This window comes from Sprattus sprattus (assembly GCF_963457725.1).
Source record: "Sprattus sprattus genome assembly, chromosome: 12".
In the NCBI taxonomy this organism is placed as follows: domain Eukaryota; kingdom Metazoa; phylum Chordata; class Actinopteri; order Clupeiformes; family Clupeidae; genus Sprattus; species Sprattus sprattus.
The window spans coordinates 23164602-23182460 of record NC_137910.1 but is presented as its reverse complement, the minus strand read 5'-3'; the positions used below and the strand labels follow the sequence as shown (position 1 = coordinate 23182460).

Below are 17859 nucleotides of genomic sequence, written 5' to 3'. Positions count from 1 at the left end.
CACAAATGGTGCTGCCTCTTGAAAATTTGGTATTCCACTCCAAGTCAGTCAACTGAGAATTTGGGATTTGTGTGATTTGAGACACAGATTTTTTGCTAATACCTTTGAGTGGAACATACCACAAAAGAAACAGATCTTAATCCAAGACAATATACTCATAGCGAAGACTAAATGAATTAGTGTTTTGAATTATGGGGGATTACTCTTGTGGTATTTATTACATATCACCGTGTCTGGCTGGCTTAATTTAAACAAATGACCTAAATATCCACATGGGATCGTGTTTAAGTTTGGCAGGCGTTAGAGCTTCACACCAACCTGCTTTTTTTTTTTTGCTGTTTTTTTTTTTACAGCGAGTTTGTGATGGTGAGAACTCTTGACATGATGTGGGGACAAGGAATACAAAACGTCTCCGTCTCTCTCTCAATCTCTCTCTTGGCTGTTAAGAAGAGTGATCTGGTCAGAGGATGTATCTCCCTGCCAGCTCCACTGTCCCGACAGTTGCTGGTGATTATTTACAGGGGGTGCTGTCGTTAGGGGAGAAGTAAACGCGTGTTTTAGCGGGCGGTGATTTGTGCCTTTTGAAAACTCATCCTTTCTTTTGTGAGGAAAGTGGCTGGATTCAGAGGGTCAGGAAGCACTTACCAAAGATTTTTATTGACAGGTATAAATCCTTCGTCTCGCGTGCACTTAGAAAGGATGGCTGCGCAGGTTCCCTGAGGGTTGAAATGAAACAGATTTCGAAATCAATTCCCGAGCAATAAAGTAAACACCACAGAGATGCTACGAGAAAATTCAGACCTCCCACATCCAAGAGTTCAGGAGAGTAAGTGGATGTCAAGGCCTTGGAGCATGTCAAGCATCATTGATCTGGGACAGAAACAAAGTCAACAGAATAACTTTCTAAAACCTTATAAGTGTTCTTTCTTGAATAAAAAAGCCATATACTCCAAACTTTCTGCCAAACACACTGGATTTGTACATGTATGCACTGACACACACACACACACACACACACACACACACACACACACACACACACACACACACACACACACACACACACACACACACACACACACACACACACACACACACACACACACACACACACACACACACACACACACACACACACACACACACTCACTCACTCACACACACACACACACACACACACAAAGATGCAGACACCCACACACACAGCTGCAAACTGCAAACATAAAGATTGTATTCCTTTATCCGAATCAAATATTTCATTACACATCTACTGTGCATCCAGTCTTTTGTTTTTTACTTGGGGGAAAAAAAGAGGAGGCATTTCTCATTTTCGAGGAAGAAGGCAGATCAGTATCCAAACACACTAGTTAGAGGAATATCCATCACTTGTATAGATGACAGAATCAATGATGTGGAAATAGCCTGGCTGGGCCTAGATTGAGTCTCCAGGCTACGCAAGCAGGATGTGGGACAATCACTGGTACGGTATGTGGGCCAGTCGCTCAATTTCAATCTCTCACTGCTGCACACTGATCGTTGAACTTTAATTATCTCTAAGCCTTGTTTATTGGGATGGGGAGAGACACAGATGCCCAAGGAAACATTTCAATGCAAAAAAATGTATCTAAAATATATGCAGCCATAGATAGTAGGTATAAATGTTGTGTGCGTGTTTTTTTTATTCTCTCCATCAGTGCGGTTTCACCACTCGTGTCTCTGCGCTCAGAGGCTGTTAACTCCTTGCACAGCACTGTGGGTAACCTCTCGTGTCAAGAGCACATTAGCGAAACAAGTGGCTGTTCAAGCGCTGCTTCAAAGCCTTCCCTCGAAATGCCACATCTCTCCAGGGAGAGACGGCCATAATTGATTGTTGTTCACATTGACAAATCTTAGCCGTGATCATCTTGGAAAGATCTGACTGTGCCATGGGTCAAGGTTTGCTTCAAGAGCACATGTGACTGTCTGCGAGTTGAGTGAGCGAGGATGTTTACCACCAACACAGAGTTAGTTCTGAACCATAAATTGTAATTACAAGAGTGAAATGAAAATAATGAAATGAAAATGCATAAACTATTCCTAAGATGAATACACAGTTTTGCCAAATGTCAGCGTATGTACAGGAGTGGACCAGTGAACTCCCTGCAATAGAAGATGGGCAAACAAGATATTTGAAATAAAATATATTCAATTAACCTAAATGAGTTTTTCTGTGTGTGAAAAGAGAGAGGAGACATAATGTGTTGTTCTGGCTGCTTTATTTCATCACCATGAGCCCCTAGGTAAAGTGGAATAGATCTACTATAATATATTTTAGCACTCTGCTCTCCAATGCCCCCACCATAATGGGCAATATGATTCAACATAGCAATATAATGGACCGATTTGTCATAGGAGTTAAGGATAATGAAATTCAAAGGACTAGGGCTCAAGCTTCTGTTAATATAAGGTCCCTGTTTCACAAAAAGGCACACACACACACACACACACAAGCACATCCAAAAACACACAGCGAAGATGGCACGCACGCACGCACGCACGCACGCACGCACGCACGCACGCACGCACGCACGCACGCACGCACGCACGCACGCACGCACGCACGCACGCACGCACGCACACACACACACACACACACACACACACACACACACACATAAATACAGGCACAAATACTCAAAAGCATCCCTCCATCGCTCCTGTTCTCTTTCTCTGCCTGTGGTACAGTAAGTTAATTATCAATCACATATTACTGTAAATGATCAATGCTAACGAATCATGTTACATTAATGTTCATGTTGGCAGACATGAAAACACACTGTGTGACCAAAATTTGGTTTGACAAGCATGTCCTTCTTATAAGACACCAAACTAAAAATATTTTGTCTGGGAAATATGTCTGACGAGGCACCAAAGCCCAATTAACCTTGGGCCGAGGGAACAATTAAGGGCACAGCGCTTGAAGCTTGAAGGACACTGACTGATGAAAATATCCCCAGGCAAAATAAGACTCCAGCTCATTGACTTCATTAAACATCCTGTTATACATTTTGCTTTATTAAACAACTTAATTAATAATCCAATTTGATAATCAATCATGGGTTTGTTGTTAACCTTTTTCAAAAACATTTTTTTTTCAACAACACTAAATATTAGTGGAAGACAATGACGTGTTTCAGTTTTATATTGTCTAATGAGTAACTCAAAGTTCAGTAACTCAAAGGGGCCCTGATATCATTGATGGGCAACGGGCAATGGGCAACGGGCAATGGGCAACAAGCAGCGTCTGCTGTGCGTGAACTAAAGTTAATTTAATAACTTGGCAAAATGATTTTGCTAATTTAATACCATGACCAAGATCATAAGCGCAAACATGGGTGGGTCAGTTCAATGCTCCCACACGTCACACGATGACATGTGCGACAAATTTTGCTCGTTGCCAGTTGCTTTGTTCGTTGCCAGTTGCCCATCAATTAAATTAGTACCATAAGCTTTTTTCAGTACTGAGATTGTCACAGCATCTTTATAACTGCAACACAATATTAGAAGACTTTCTGATTGTGTATAATGGTGCACTGCTGTAGACCTGGGGCCGTATTCACAAAGAATCTTAGGGCTAAAAGTAGCTCATAAGTGGCGAATTTAGGAGAAACTCCTAAAAATAATGGGCGTGTCAGTCTTAAATGTAGGACTCCTATTTTTTTTTACTAAGAGCAATTCACAAAATATTTTATTCCTAAAAGTAGCACCTAAGTCTAGGACAGCTTAAAACTCCTCATGAGGACTCCTAAGTCACTAAGACCTATTCACAAAAAGTCTTAAAATGGCTGAAGCCAGACGCAACGTATTGGAGACAATGAACGACTCTGAATTGTTGAGAAGATATCGCTTAAACCGTGAGGGAATCAACATTTTACTAGAATTAGTGCGGGATGCAATCACGTCTCCAACTAATCGAAACAACCCAATCAGTCCGGAAGTTAAATGTTTGATGACATTAAGATTTTTGGCTACGGGGAAAATGCAACTTTGCAACGAAGACAACTACAGAATATCGCAATCATTAGTAAGCCGATTCATTCATCAAACAATCACCGCACTCTGTAGACCACACATTGTTCAACAGTTTATCCGGTTCCCTTTGGACAATCGCCTACTTCAAAGGATCAAGGTCAATTTCATGGCGATTGCAGGAATGCCCGGTGTCGTGGGTGCCATCGATGGAACACACATTAAAATAATTAGGACGTCTTTGTAATAATAAGGACGTCTTTGTAATCCGCAAAAAGGTACATTCAATTAATACACAGATAGTGTTTGATCCAAATTTCACAATCATAGATATTGTTGCGAAGTGGCCTGGATCTACTCTACGATTCGCGCATTTTAATGGACAGCGGTCTGCGCCAGCCTTTTGAGCGGCACCATGTACCTGCTGGATGCCACTTGTTGGGTGACAGTGGCCATCCATGCAAGACATGGCTTTTGACACCCTTCCTCAATCCACACCCGGGAGCACAGTTGAACTACAACATGCAAGTATACGCATGAGGCCTATTTTGGTGACACAATACCTGTAGCCGCGACGGCTCTTTTAAAGTCCACTCCACAATCTCCATCCTACATTGTGACTGGAGCGCATACCACCGCTTCTCGCAGTCATCGACAGAGCGACACACGGCAGGGAATGAAGCATTTATGTTAACACATATGTCCTCCCATGCCTCACGCTTCTTTTTTTGTGGTCACCCCACAGCCAAATTTAGCTTTTATAACTCCCTTCCTCTCCAGCACACACTGGGCCAACATGGACAGTTGGTCCTGGGACCAGTTCGACTTTCTCTTACGTCTCGCCCTCGTTTCGTCCATTATGACATGAGGACTTAAAGAGCCGTATGGACTGATATTTGAAGTGTTTAAGGGCTGGAAATATGCCGATTACCTAATAGTTTGCAGGGAGCTTTAATTATTACTTCCTTGATTTCATGCAATTTCCGTGTTTTTTTCGGCAATTTCTCTTTCTCTAACGTGCAAAGCGTCATTCTCGTTGGATGCACAAACTTGTCATCATGCGTGTGCATTCTGCTAAGTGCACTATCCATAACTATTTAATATGACTTCATTTGAAGCCTAGGTTATTCTCTTATTTTCTGTTGATTTAGTGGGATCGTTAGGGGGATGTTAGGACTGAGTTTTGAATGACAGCGCCTGTCAGCAACCAATCACCGTACGCACCGCTTCTAAACTTGTGCATGAGAATCGACGTCATCCATAGCAACGGAGTTTTTATCTTAAGCTTAGGAGTTGGTATTATCCTTAGTATGAGTAGGTCTCAGAGCCGTTGTGAATCACTTTTAAGAAATTACTCCTACGTAAAAGGTTTTAGCGCGAGTTAGGAGCACTCCTAGTGGTAAGATAAAAGGCTTTGTGAATACGGCCCCTGATTTAGAGACTGTTATATTTCTCTCTCTTAGTGAAGGAGCCATGTGGTCTTAGATCTGATTGTTATATTTCTCTCTCTTAGTGAAGGAGCCATATGGTCTTAGCTCTGATTGTAATGTTTCTCTCTCTTAGTGAGAAAGGCCATGAGGTCCTACTGGCCCAGCCCAGACAAAAGTGCTCCATCATCACCTGCGGTCGTGGGACACAACATTCCAGGATTGCTGGGAACCCAAAACAACCGGGACAAAAACAGCCGCAGCAGGGGTTGATGCTAAGGGTTCTCAGACAATAGCTTATGACCTACTGACTACATAGCAAGCACACAGTCTTGGAAAACTGCTAGATACATCTAAATGTATACATTTCCCTCGGGATTCATAAAGCCTCCATCTATCTATTTATCTAGACCTCTGAAATGGGGGCATATTTGTTATTTCAGCTTTACAAGACATCTTGGAAGGCGGATTACGAAGACTCATTGTCAAGAAAGGCAATTTGGGTAAAAACATGGTGAACTCTCCAGGGAAAGACACTTGAGGACCCCATGCAGTCCCAACACTACTTACCCCACCCCCACCCCTATCAGCCACTACTCTCTTAGTTGTTTGGACCACACAAATTGAGCACTCATCTACAGCCTCCAGTCTTCACTATTGTTTAATGGTAACAAATCTAATCAGAAAATCACTCTGAAGACCCAGGAAAGTTATTTATTTGATACAGTAATCCCAAGTTGCCTATTTCGAAACTCTGAGCAGTTATGAGAGGAGGTTATTTACCACTACAGAATCGAGCCAGGGACAGAAGACAGTTCTGGTAAGGGGAGACAAGAATATGATCTTCTAGTCTATGCATACTGTGAATCACTGTGTGTATTCATATTGGAGTAGAGGATAGGGAAACCATTAGGAACACGCAAGCCATGAGATCCATCCGGTTGGGTCCCACAGGAGGTTTTGTATGTTTCTCTGCCTGGAACCAAATCCTTAATCATGCAAACATGCAGAATACACACAAACACACACACACACACACACACACACACACACACACACACACACACACACACACACACACACACACACACACACACACACACACACACACACACACACACACACACACACACACACACACACTCAAATGCACAGATAACTAGTGCATATTTAGTCAAATGTGTGTAATGAACTAATAACTATAGATTTTTTCCCCTTTGTATTGTAATTGCATTATGTGGTTCAATTACAAAGAGCCAGCATAAATATCAGATTGACAGTGTGGCAAATTCCTTTTACAATAAAAAGAACATACCTGATCCCACAGTACTGCTATCACCTAGGGACTTTTTATAAACTAGTTATTACTACAAATACAGGTTCATGGAGAAATGCACTGAGACAGACATCTCAAGCAGTGACGACTGTGATTAACTACAACCCTTGGAGAGCAGCTTCAAGAGAACTTGTCAAAAAAGAGAGAATATATTTGATATTGATTGCTGTACATTTTCAGGTCAAGGGACCATGACCTGTGTGGCAGGAGAGGTCTACATGTAGTCATGCAGAGTGGTGGAGAGGACCAACATACCAGGAGAATGGCCCAAACAAGAAAGCGGGTCAAGACCTCATGAGTCTTCGTGCCAAAGAACAGGAGAATTTTCCCAGCCTGTAAAAAGACCATTTTGCCGTTAGCAAAATACAGTACAGTACAGTAAATGTCACTATTTGAGACCGATTTTTCTGAATGAAATAAAGATTACCAATAGTCCCACAGAAGAATCATAGTCCAGAATATAAAAGCAGTCATTGTCATGCTTTTTTCCAAGTACATTCACTGAATCACAATTCCCATATTTTTTTCTATCTTCTTGTTCAACTACTGTGTACTTTTGTTATTGCACGAAGGGCACAGAACAGAGACAAAATGTGTGTCATGTACAGTGAAATTTAAGATAGCTTGGTAGTTGATACCTTGTTATATTTGATCACATTGCCTAGTCAGATCCAGCTTTGCTATATGATATTTGGTGTGTTACAGTACAATCAGTCAAAACAATGTTCACTAATATTACGCTATTACTAATAACTCTATTATTAGGTGCACATCACTGTAACTATCTGTTTGGAGTTATGATGATTCTTTGCACAGAAATACAGGCGGCCTCTTGTAGTTAAGACTGTCCGGAAGAGCTTCACAGAGGTTGAGAGGTAGGATGTTTGCCATGTGATGTGTAGGTACAGTAATTGGTTGGCAGCGGATGTGTCGAGAGGGAGTGTCCCTGACAAGGCTCATGTTTCCTGGTGCTCTCGGCACCAGATGTGCCACTTGGGTCGTCCGCCGCGCGGGCTGATTAAGTCAGCGATGACGAACACGTCGCAGCAGAGGACATTAGCCCCGGCCCATGCAGACAGGGTGGCAGACACCTGGCGTGTCCTCTAAGCCGTGCTGATTGAGGAGCTCACCACTAACTGTTTTTTCTCCGGGTGCCCACGGGGGAGTTCATGAATGCGTGCAAAACGCTCATCTGAGGCAGGGGCTGCGCTGGTGCCGTGGCAGTGTCACTGAGGAGAGTGTGTGAACCGACCCTCTTAAACAGTCTCCCGCCAAAGACACACACGCTCAAGGACTACCATCAAAGGCATGGGGACGAACACACACACACACACACACACACACACACAGACACAGACACAGACACAGACACACACACACACACACACACACACACACACACACACACACACACACACACACACACACAAACACACACCTCACACCCACATCTGTTTCTGTCCTCTCTGTTCTGGTCCTCTCATTTGACTGAGTGCAGCTGTGCGTGCAGTTTAACAAGTAGCACAACAGCATCACAGCCAAAGCTTTGATACATCACATTCGAATAATAATAATAATACTTTAACTTATATAGCGTTTTTCTAGGTACTCAGACGCTTTACATAGGGCGAATCCAAACAAAACAAAACTAAAAAAAAAAAATTGGCTCTTATGAGGTAGGGCTGCCAATGGCAACCAAGGGAGGGCTCTACAGAGCCACTGAAGGGAACTTGGTTGTCTGAACAGCGATAGTACAGACAGTTGAAGGTCATTAGCATGTCTTAACAGATCTGGTGTGTTTTTAAAACCAGACAGGAGTGAATGGGATGTGAAAAATGGCATCCAAAGAGTGTGTGTGTGTGTGTGTGTCTGTGTGTGTGAGTGTATTTCAGTGTGCAACAAAATGAAGCTGATAACCAGTTTAAACAGCATTTTTTTGAGGAAACAATCTAAACCACAACCATGTTTTTAGGATATATTGAAGAGGAGTAAAATTCCATTCATGTCAATTTGCTCTACTTTTAGAAATTATAAAAAAGTAATTAAGAAAGACTAAATTAAGAGTAAAATGTGCTTACAAGCTAAGGCACTGTGTCCATTATGGCAGCTAACATCCCATCATCACTTCAGAATATGAATAGAGACGTGTTGTGATAAAATCGGAGAAGAGTGAATTGGAGAAGAGTTTGATAGGAATAATAGGATGCTATTAAATTCATAGTCATGAGTTATAAAGTCCAATGCAGAATTACATTGTGTAATTGTAATTGGCAGTTGATGGTTTTAGCCTGCCCTGCACTACTGTGACTATGCTCATTAAATTAGATCATCAGACTGCCCTCGCTGGTCTCACAGATCCTGCCATGACTTTGAGCACATTGAGTGGAATGTAAAGTTAACAGATTAGGAGATGTCAGAGTTTTTTGAGGGCATTCACAGAACAAACAGCCATAGTACCAATTTGCTGAATTTGCATTAGAATTCCACTAGACTGAATAAAGAAAGGTAAAACAGCACTGCCTTTAAACAGTGTCAGTATACAGTACATTATTCCCCACACTCGTTCATACAGTACAAACAGTACATACAGTACATACATACATATAAAATACATACATATATACATACACGTACTAACTTTACCTGCATCCCCATGAATCCCATGACCACAGAGTTGATCGTCCCTAGGACTCCCTCAGGGTCAAAGGGCTGTGTTGTACGGTAAAGGGCCTGCACAAAGACATCAGAACGGTCAGTGAAGCCCTCAGTAATCCACAGAGACCAGCATTACACCTACAGTGCATCTATGATTCTTTATGTTCTATTTCCCTACATCCAAGTCACCATAGAGGTTCTGGGCTACTCAACTAAACCACATGTCTCTATTGCTATCCTTTCAACATGGAGCACATCATTTAGTGCTTGCATCAATACTTTACCAAACACCAAAGAAATTTCATTTCAAGACTGATGCAGTCATAGAGATGCCTCTAGCTCAGAAAAGATTGTAATAAAGGAAGTTTGATGTGAACAATGAACATGTCTAGAACCACCAAATGAAGAAAATAGCACAAAAAGGCTTACAGCAATTCATGAGGTCTTGGGTATACTTAGTCTACATACTTCCCCAGACCAGACCACAACAGGGGTGGGAAAAAGGACACATTCTTTTTCAGTGTAATATATCCACAATAACTCATTGCTGTAGCATGTCAGAATCCAAGGATAGCACCTGCCTTGCATGTTGGATGCCAGTATATGTTGTCTCCTAACAACCACTTGTCTACGTATGCAGCGGCTCCTCCCGTGCAGTTTGGAAACAGGCCTTCATCTCCAATACCTCCGGGCCCCAAGTAGCCGCTTTTTAATGCAGGGATTGGTTTTCAAACAAGACAGACAGCACAACAGGTCAACTATGTCATTAGCTTCACAACCATTTTGAGACTTTTTGAAGAAAGTGCACTAAAATTGTTAAGTGAACCGATACATATTTTCATATCAGTATGACACTATGGATGCGTCATCATCCCATTTTCTAGGCCATGATGTTACTGCACACTACTCAACTGTCAGTCACTTTGGACAAACTAATCCACATACTGTAGAGTATTTTACAATGTAGTGTTTTGTGGTATCTATAGAGATATATGAGAGAGTTTCAAATGTTTTGTGTCCGCACAACCACACATCCAGAACTAAATGTGCATGGTATACTTTTTTGGAGTGTGTTTATGCGTATTGTTTGTGTATGTGTGTGTGTGTGTGTGTGTTTGTGTGTGTGTGTGTACGTGCGCGTGTACGTGTGTGTGTGTGCATGTCTGGGGGGGGGGGGTAATGAATCAAAGTTTCCTGTCCATCATCTGTTAATATCGTGAAAAAAGAAGAATGAAAAATGAAACCGCAGCTCTGTCTCTAAAAATCCAGTAATGTATCCTCACTACACACGGCCAATGCAGATTTGGGAACAGTGTGAGTATAAATGCATTTTGGAGGCAGTGCTAAAAAGTTCAGCTCATTAATCAAGTGGAGAGCATCACGTGCCGACACCAGCCCAGGTATAGCCAGGCAGCAAAGTCCAGGAAAGAGAGCATGAATGAAGGGATGGGGCGCGGCAGAAAGGCGAGACGGAGGGATAGGCGAAGATGGATCCTCTGCCCCATCCTTCTCTTATTGCACATGACAGACTGAGATTTGCTAATTATCTCCTCTCTAGCGTGTGCCACTGACTCATAAATCATTGTGTGGAGCTCTAAAGACCTCCGTAACATACACATAGAGAGACACATAGAGAGACTTGCACACATGCGCACTGGACCCCCCCCCCCCCCCACACACACACACACACACAAACACACACACAATGGCACACAGACACTTACATATACACACACCAACAGAAATACAGAAAAACACAGACACATTAACAAAGGTATACAGAGAGGTAAAGAGTCACACACTAATCCTCGACCTGAATCACACATACAATTGCATTTATGCACCCTATACACACCCACATTTGTGCATATGCGCATGTCTACATGTACTGTATGAACACACATACACACTAATGTACCTAATACAGACTCATTTAAACACCAACACACACACACACACACACACACACAGGCACAGAGAAAGAGAGAGCAAGAGACAGAGAGAGCGAGAGAAAGAAATAAAGAAAGAAAGAAAGAAAGAAAGAAACAGTGAAAGAAACAGCTACAAAAAGTCCATTTACAACAGCTCCCTTTGAGGGCATTAGAAAACACTTCTCACCCACTAACATTTCCCACATTACAAAAAAACACAGACACTCTGATCGTTGTCAATCGCTTAATTGTTTTGAGAATGGAACATTCAGCAACAAAACATCTTATGCTGCTGCAGTCTATTTTTGATCACTTTCAGAGCTGTGTCACTTCAGAGCAAATTCGATTACGGACTTTGACATCTACAGCCCCTTGAGTAGGAACCGCTTGTACATGCCAACATAGTTTAATGAATTCAGCCCTTTGTCTGAAGTTCTACACATACAGCCTTTGAAGAATGAAGCACCCTGCCCATTCCTACCAAATGTATGCCAAGAGTGTCAGAATGAAGCACCACCTCGCGTCTGCGAGGTGAAGGTGTTTGCTGAAAGCCTGAGGCCAGTAACTGACTTACGTAGGGCAGTCCGGGACGGGGAGAAGGAAGGTGACACACAACCACACAGTTTCCAGAATGATGATGAAGACCCACTCTGGCCAATATAAAACCACATCCTGAATAGGGTTCCACCAATGATGCTGCAAAGATATAAAAATATCCAGTTCAAGTGAAAAAGTAGAAATGAGTTTAAAGATTTTGCTCCGATCATATGAACGTTATGTACAGTCTGCACCTCTTTTGGAATGTTCTACTTCATCTCCATCATATTTACATATGCAAGTCCTTTAATTGGATCTCACAGCAAGTAAATTCAAACTGGCATGGTCAACAATGACTTGTCAACTCATACAACCTTGAGGTTTTGTCCTGTACTTTTTTCTTGAAGAACCCCCTTTGAGTGATTGAGTGAGTAGTTTGGAGCCTGTGAGATGGTGTCCCACCTGTTTGAGTGGGACGCCTGTCTGGGCTGTGAAGGTCTGCATCAATGCCAAAGCAAAGTAGGTGAAGCCCAAACGCTGCAAAACTCCAGGAATCCGTAACCATGACCACGACACTAGAACATGTAAACACAAAGATACACACAGAGGAACGCACCCATTGAAGAACCCAAGCATGTACACAAATGCCCAAACACACACACACATACTGTATACGCAGTCAATACACTGCAAATAAATGTTCATTTGTTAACCTATTTTTACTTCTACATTTTTCCACAGCCAGATATAACCGAACATGACTAATAAACCTGACTTGACTTAACTTGGCTGTGACAGGAGCATTATTCAGTTGGCTTTTCTAAAGAATGTGTTAAAAAGGTTTTTAAACAGCCCTCAAATCTACATTCAGGAAAAACAACAAACAGTGCTAGTACATTTGTACCAGTACAAGAAAATGGTACAGTTTGTGTAACACTGTTGCCCTGTTGAGCAAAAAGGATGTGTTCTCTAAAATAGCAGTTAGCCCAACTGAAAGGCAATCTGAGGATAAGATGCTGACGCAGAGGAGCAGGATGAGGACTCTGCCACTCCTTCAGTGGTTAACTGTGGTCTGGGCAGCTGAAGATGAATCGCAGGTCCTGTGATATCAGGAAAGGAAGCTGGACGGAGATGGCCTTTGCGTGTGTGTGTGTGTGTGTGCTGGAAGGCGGAGAGATTGATGGTAATCTACACATTAGTTAATTGAAAACCTCTTTGTGGCACGTTCTGTACAGTAAGAGTGAGAGAAACAATATAATCCTGATTATTGATCCAACAAATCAAATAAAAAGAGGAAACGTCGCCCTGCTCCCCAGGAAGAGCAGGAAGGAGGTTTTAATGAGTAATGGCATCTGTCGTTTTAAAGCGCATGTTGTGCTTCTTAAGCGGGACCCACCCCATCACTCACAACTCTGAGAATCAAAGATCAGATCAAGAAATCAATAAATCTTTTTACGACATAAAATACTTGTTAGAATTTAGATAACATGACTTTCACTTACCCCTCCACCATGAAAAAAAACATAAACAGAAGTAAATGAATCATACACTTGTATGTGATCAACAAATGAGGTCTATGTTTGCCTAAGGGCAAGACAATCAACAATGTATCCCTTACTGACAGACCAATGGATCAGACACTCTTTAGCCTTGACCATGGATCCGTCTGGCTAGGATATGTTGGACTGTAAGCAACTCCATTAACACACACTTGGCTGTTACAGTGCCTGGCACATTAGACAGCTTGTACTCCCACCTCCTATTGGATTGAATTAACAGCCAGAGAAAGTAATGGCCTCACCTGCTTTGGTTTCTGCACTGCATACACAAACACTCACAGACATGTGCCAACACACAGAAACACAAACCATCATCGTCACATATCTAATGTTGAGGCTACTTCTCTTTGAAACAGTGAAAGATTGGTGGGGTGGAAATGGCAAAAGGAAACAAAAACACCACACAACTAACCCTGACCACAGTTTGGAGGTAGACAGTAGGGTGTTACTGTCACAGGGGAATTGACAAAGTGCCCACACTGAAAAAAGTGGTAGAAAATTCAGCGGTTTATGGTAAAAGCCCCCTGATTCCATTATATGAAAATCTACTGCTCTGCTGGAGCCATGTCAACGAAACTCTATCTGCAGTAATTGTCCATTACAGTAGCGTTTGTTGTTCCCAAACCTGACCTCTCTTCAACACCCCTCAGGATATTTGCCACTGGAGCTATACAGTATCACAATATTTGCGCTAACCTGGTTAAACAGTCAAGCTAGTGCATTAGCATTTATCTTCCTGAAAAAGCTAGCGATGGAGGGACACCAATTCCCTCCCTTCAGACAGCTGTATCTCCACAGGAAACCCTATCAACCCTTCCCACACTTCACTCTGTCGCATCTTCAGTGAAGTACCACCGGATGTCATTATGTAGAAATCAGCTTGTTCTCTTGTTCCTCATCGGAGGCTAATGGTAATTGACTCTGCTCTTAGCTTAGGAGGCACGGTCACCTCCAGACTCTACCGATATGGGGGGAAAGGAGGAATATTTCACAGTTAGAAAGGGAAGGGTCTTCTGATATGCAAACAAAGAAATGGGTGAGTGGCCTTGTGGTAGATGTCAACCTTTGGCACAATTACACTGACAGTTGTATTAGCATGGAGTGTGAAATTGAACAGGCTTCTTCAATCAGCTCAGCATGAGTGGCTGCCTATAAGAAATGGCTGACCTTTTCTTAAACGATGAGCTTCTTTTCATTATATATTGCATGATTTATCTTGACACAGACTCTGAAGTGCTCTGCAAGTCTAGCATTTCTACATCAGGCTGTTCAGATTGGAAATTTTAATTGGAAATAAATATAAGGTCCATACGCTTCCAACACATTTACCATTTTACATGAGAAGAATCCCTTTTTAGTCAGGATTAGCCATGGCTGTCCAGGTGAGATGATATATCAGCATTTTTTGTTCTATCAGTAATTTATGAACCTACCTGTTATTCAGTGAATGAATTAAGCTATCCGTCTGTGTGTCTGTCTGTCTCAATACATTGCATAACGTAACATTGCATAATGCCATCTGGATGTTAATACTAATTTAAGATTTTTTTTTTTTAAATAATACCTCCAATTGGATTAAAAGAAATCATACCTATCTAAGGCATTGAACTTCACCTTGTTTTATGACACTACCAACCAGACATCAAGTATCAGATTTTCTCAGCTTGTGGCAACCATCCAGTCACATTCTCTGTGGCTTCACAACAACAGGCTCGCATGGCATAACATGTCTGTTGAGGTTTCTGTTGAGAGCCATCCATATTTCAAGCAGGGTCTTGGCAGTTTGACAGGGTAACTAAGGGGTGGGCCAGCAAAGCTCAGAATCTATGGCCTGAATAGAGGCAGCCTTCAATTAATTGAGTGGATATAAACCTCCAGAATGCGGACGTAAGCATATCTTCCATGTGTCCCTGTTTCCAGTAGTGGGTGTCAGCGCTTGAGGGTGTTTCTGAGGGTGAGTTGTGTTCCTCTGTTCAAGAAGAGTAAGAGGTGATGCCATGGATGCTGGTAATCTCACTGATTTTCAGGATATGAATAGTTTGCTTTGCACTACATTGTGACGATAGTTATGTATGTGGCGACGTAGAACTTTAACAGTCTCCCGTAAAAAAACTAAATTCCTGTCCTTAAGGCCGTTTGTCCTCAGTCTCTCAGAAAAGCAATGGGTGTAACGACTGCACCAGAGTGTCACACACAGAGTGCCGTTTCCTTCTGACACTTTTCACAGCAAATTTCAGTAAAAAAAAAAAAGACAAACCATACATACACAGTCCATCTTTGGGGCTGTAGTTGATGAAGCAGAAGCCTATCAGCATCAGTACCGCCGATCTCCAGGACAGCTTCCTCAGCAGCTGCAGGCGGCCCACCCCTCTTCTGCGCATGGAGCTAAACGCCAGCGCCACCGACGTACCGAGGATGAACACAAACCTGTGGTAAGAACACAGAATCATAGAAACATGCTCACGACATGAGTATGCCTTGACTGTGATGGTACTCACTTATAACATTGATATTTAAACAGTTTAAATCCAGTCAGCATTGTTGTAGCAATGTTTCCTTAATTTAGCAGATTAGTTCAATGCATTTCGGAGGGCAAGTTTGAATACGTTGTGTATTTAATATCTTTAACTTAATGTGAATTATTTCAGATGTATCAGGCAAGTAATCTATTTCAGCCTTTACTGTGTAAAGTAGGATAGCCCTCTTTTCTGGAACATGTAGTTATAATTACAGATTAATTAACAACAGAGAAATTAATGTAAAACAGCCCACGTTAATATTTCCTCTCAAATTAAGCCCTCATTACTAAATAATATGCCTAATGTATAATTATGCAGGCCAGGCTGTCTTTAATGTGGTTGTCATTACAGCACCAGATATGATGACCCGGGAAATATTTCCTTTATTTCAAAACCGAATACATGTCTGCAAGTACTGGTGTACAATACAGTTGACATATATTCGGTTTATAGTCAAAGACAAACTGTCACGTAATATTTTGAATTTGCACTCTGGGTCAATCAGAAAGGTCAAGTGAGTGGGAATAGACTGAAGTCATCTGAGCCTGTGTTCCATTCCTTTGCATTTCTAAAAGAGAGAAAGTCATAATTTCCTATTGATTGATTAAGTACATGTTGGCAGCTCACCAAGGTGATGCCAGATCAGCCACCGTTAGACCTATAAGACATCATGACAAATACAGACAGAGACACACAAGTCAGTCACACAGGCTACTCGCACACATATTTATATGGCCATTCCTAGTGTAAGAGACAAAAGCCTGAAGAAGGAAACCAAACATAAAAGGTTTCATTGATAAACAAGACAGGTGGACAGATGCATGATGGTAGCAGGCAGGCCAACACATTATGATTTTATCATGGTAATTCTACGATTACTGGGTTTAACCATGTGTAGACCACAGATAATGAAGACTTACGATAAAGGCACACAAATGACACAAGCAAAAACTTGTGAGCATCATTATGGAACTACCATGAATGCCCCTAAAACGTTGTTTTCTTATTATCTTTCGATTTTCAGACAGTGAGTGATTTATAAACGAGCCTACATCTGTGCCATTGGAGGCCTAGAAAAAAGATGAAAATCCATCAGCTTTTCCTCTCTGATCAATACAATTCTGCTGATGTGATGAAGAGCCTATTATAAAGCTTAAATTGAGTTCATCTTTAAATACTCCAGGAGATGCACTTTGTAATAGCTCCCATTAAATTTTAACATGCCACCTCCTTCTTATCTGACTCGCCTGGAGATTATTAGTGATATTGATCTCGGAGATGGATGCTTAATTTGGTTTAGGTAAAGAAATCAAACTGTTTTCTCTGTTTAATATTAAGGCCCAAGCATGTCTCATACTGTACATTTTCTGTACATTTGATGTGAGATGAGAGCTCTGTTACCTCTCTAGAACTACCCAACAAGATGAAAATATAAATGTAATCTCTTACAGTTGTGTAGGTGGAGAGTGTAGCATCTGCATTACATTGTAATCTAAAGGTCTGCTTACAGCTTTAAGGCATGGTTCAGAAAAACAGGTTTTTTTATAGCAGTTCAGGGGACCGCATCAAGAGTTTTTGTTTGTTTTGTGACTCATTTAATAAATACTGTTGGCTCAATGATATACGTCATGTAGATGTTTGTTTGTTTTGTGACTCATTTAAACTAAATACTGTTGCCTAAATAATATACCTCACGTAGATGTTAAATGATCCGTTTCAATGCATTAATACTATTTATTTCTAATGTTATTTATTTAAGACAACATTTCCAACCACCCACTGTTTCAGAACCTTCTCTTTGGTTTCTATTTTGTTGCCACTACCATTTAAGTTACTGTCAATTTCCAAAATGTGCGATTCTGATCTATTACAGCGCATATACAGCCG

General features: G+C 41.6%; 1 protein-coding gene across 1 annotated transcript in view; it reads right to left on the bottom strand.

The window, feature by feature from the left end:
- The window catches only part of LOC308373675 (heparan-alpha-glucosaminide N-acetyltransferase), a gene marked incomplete at both ends in the record, with an annotated part of 38344 nt that overhangs the window by 3060 nt on the left and 17425 nt on the right, over positions 1 to 17859 (bottom strand). The window contains 8 exons of the mRNA XM_080849279.1: positions 646 to 716; positions 7027 to 7104; positions 9415 to 9501; positions 10008 to 10131; positions 11932 to 12053; positions 12357 to 12469; positions 15720 to 15880; positions 16600 to 16630. Coding sequence (XP_080705405.1) covers positions 646 to 716; positions 7027 to 7104; positions 9415 to 9501; positions 10008 to 10131; positions 11932 to 12053; positions 12357 to 12469; positions 15720 to 15880; positions 16600 to 16630 — 787 coding nt within the window. The remainder of the gene's footprint in view (positions 1 to 645; positions 717 to 7026; positions 7105 to 9414; positions 9502 to 10007; positions 10132 to 11931; positions 12054 to 12356; positions 12470 to 15719; positions 15881 to 16599; positions 16631 to 17859) is intronic.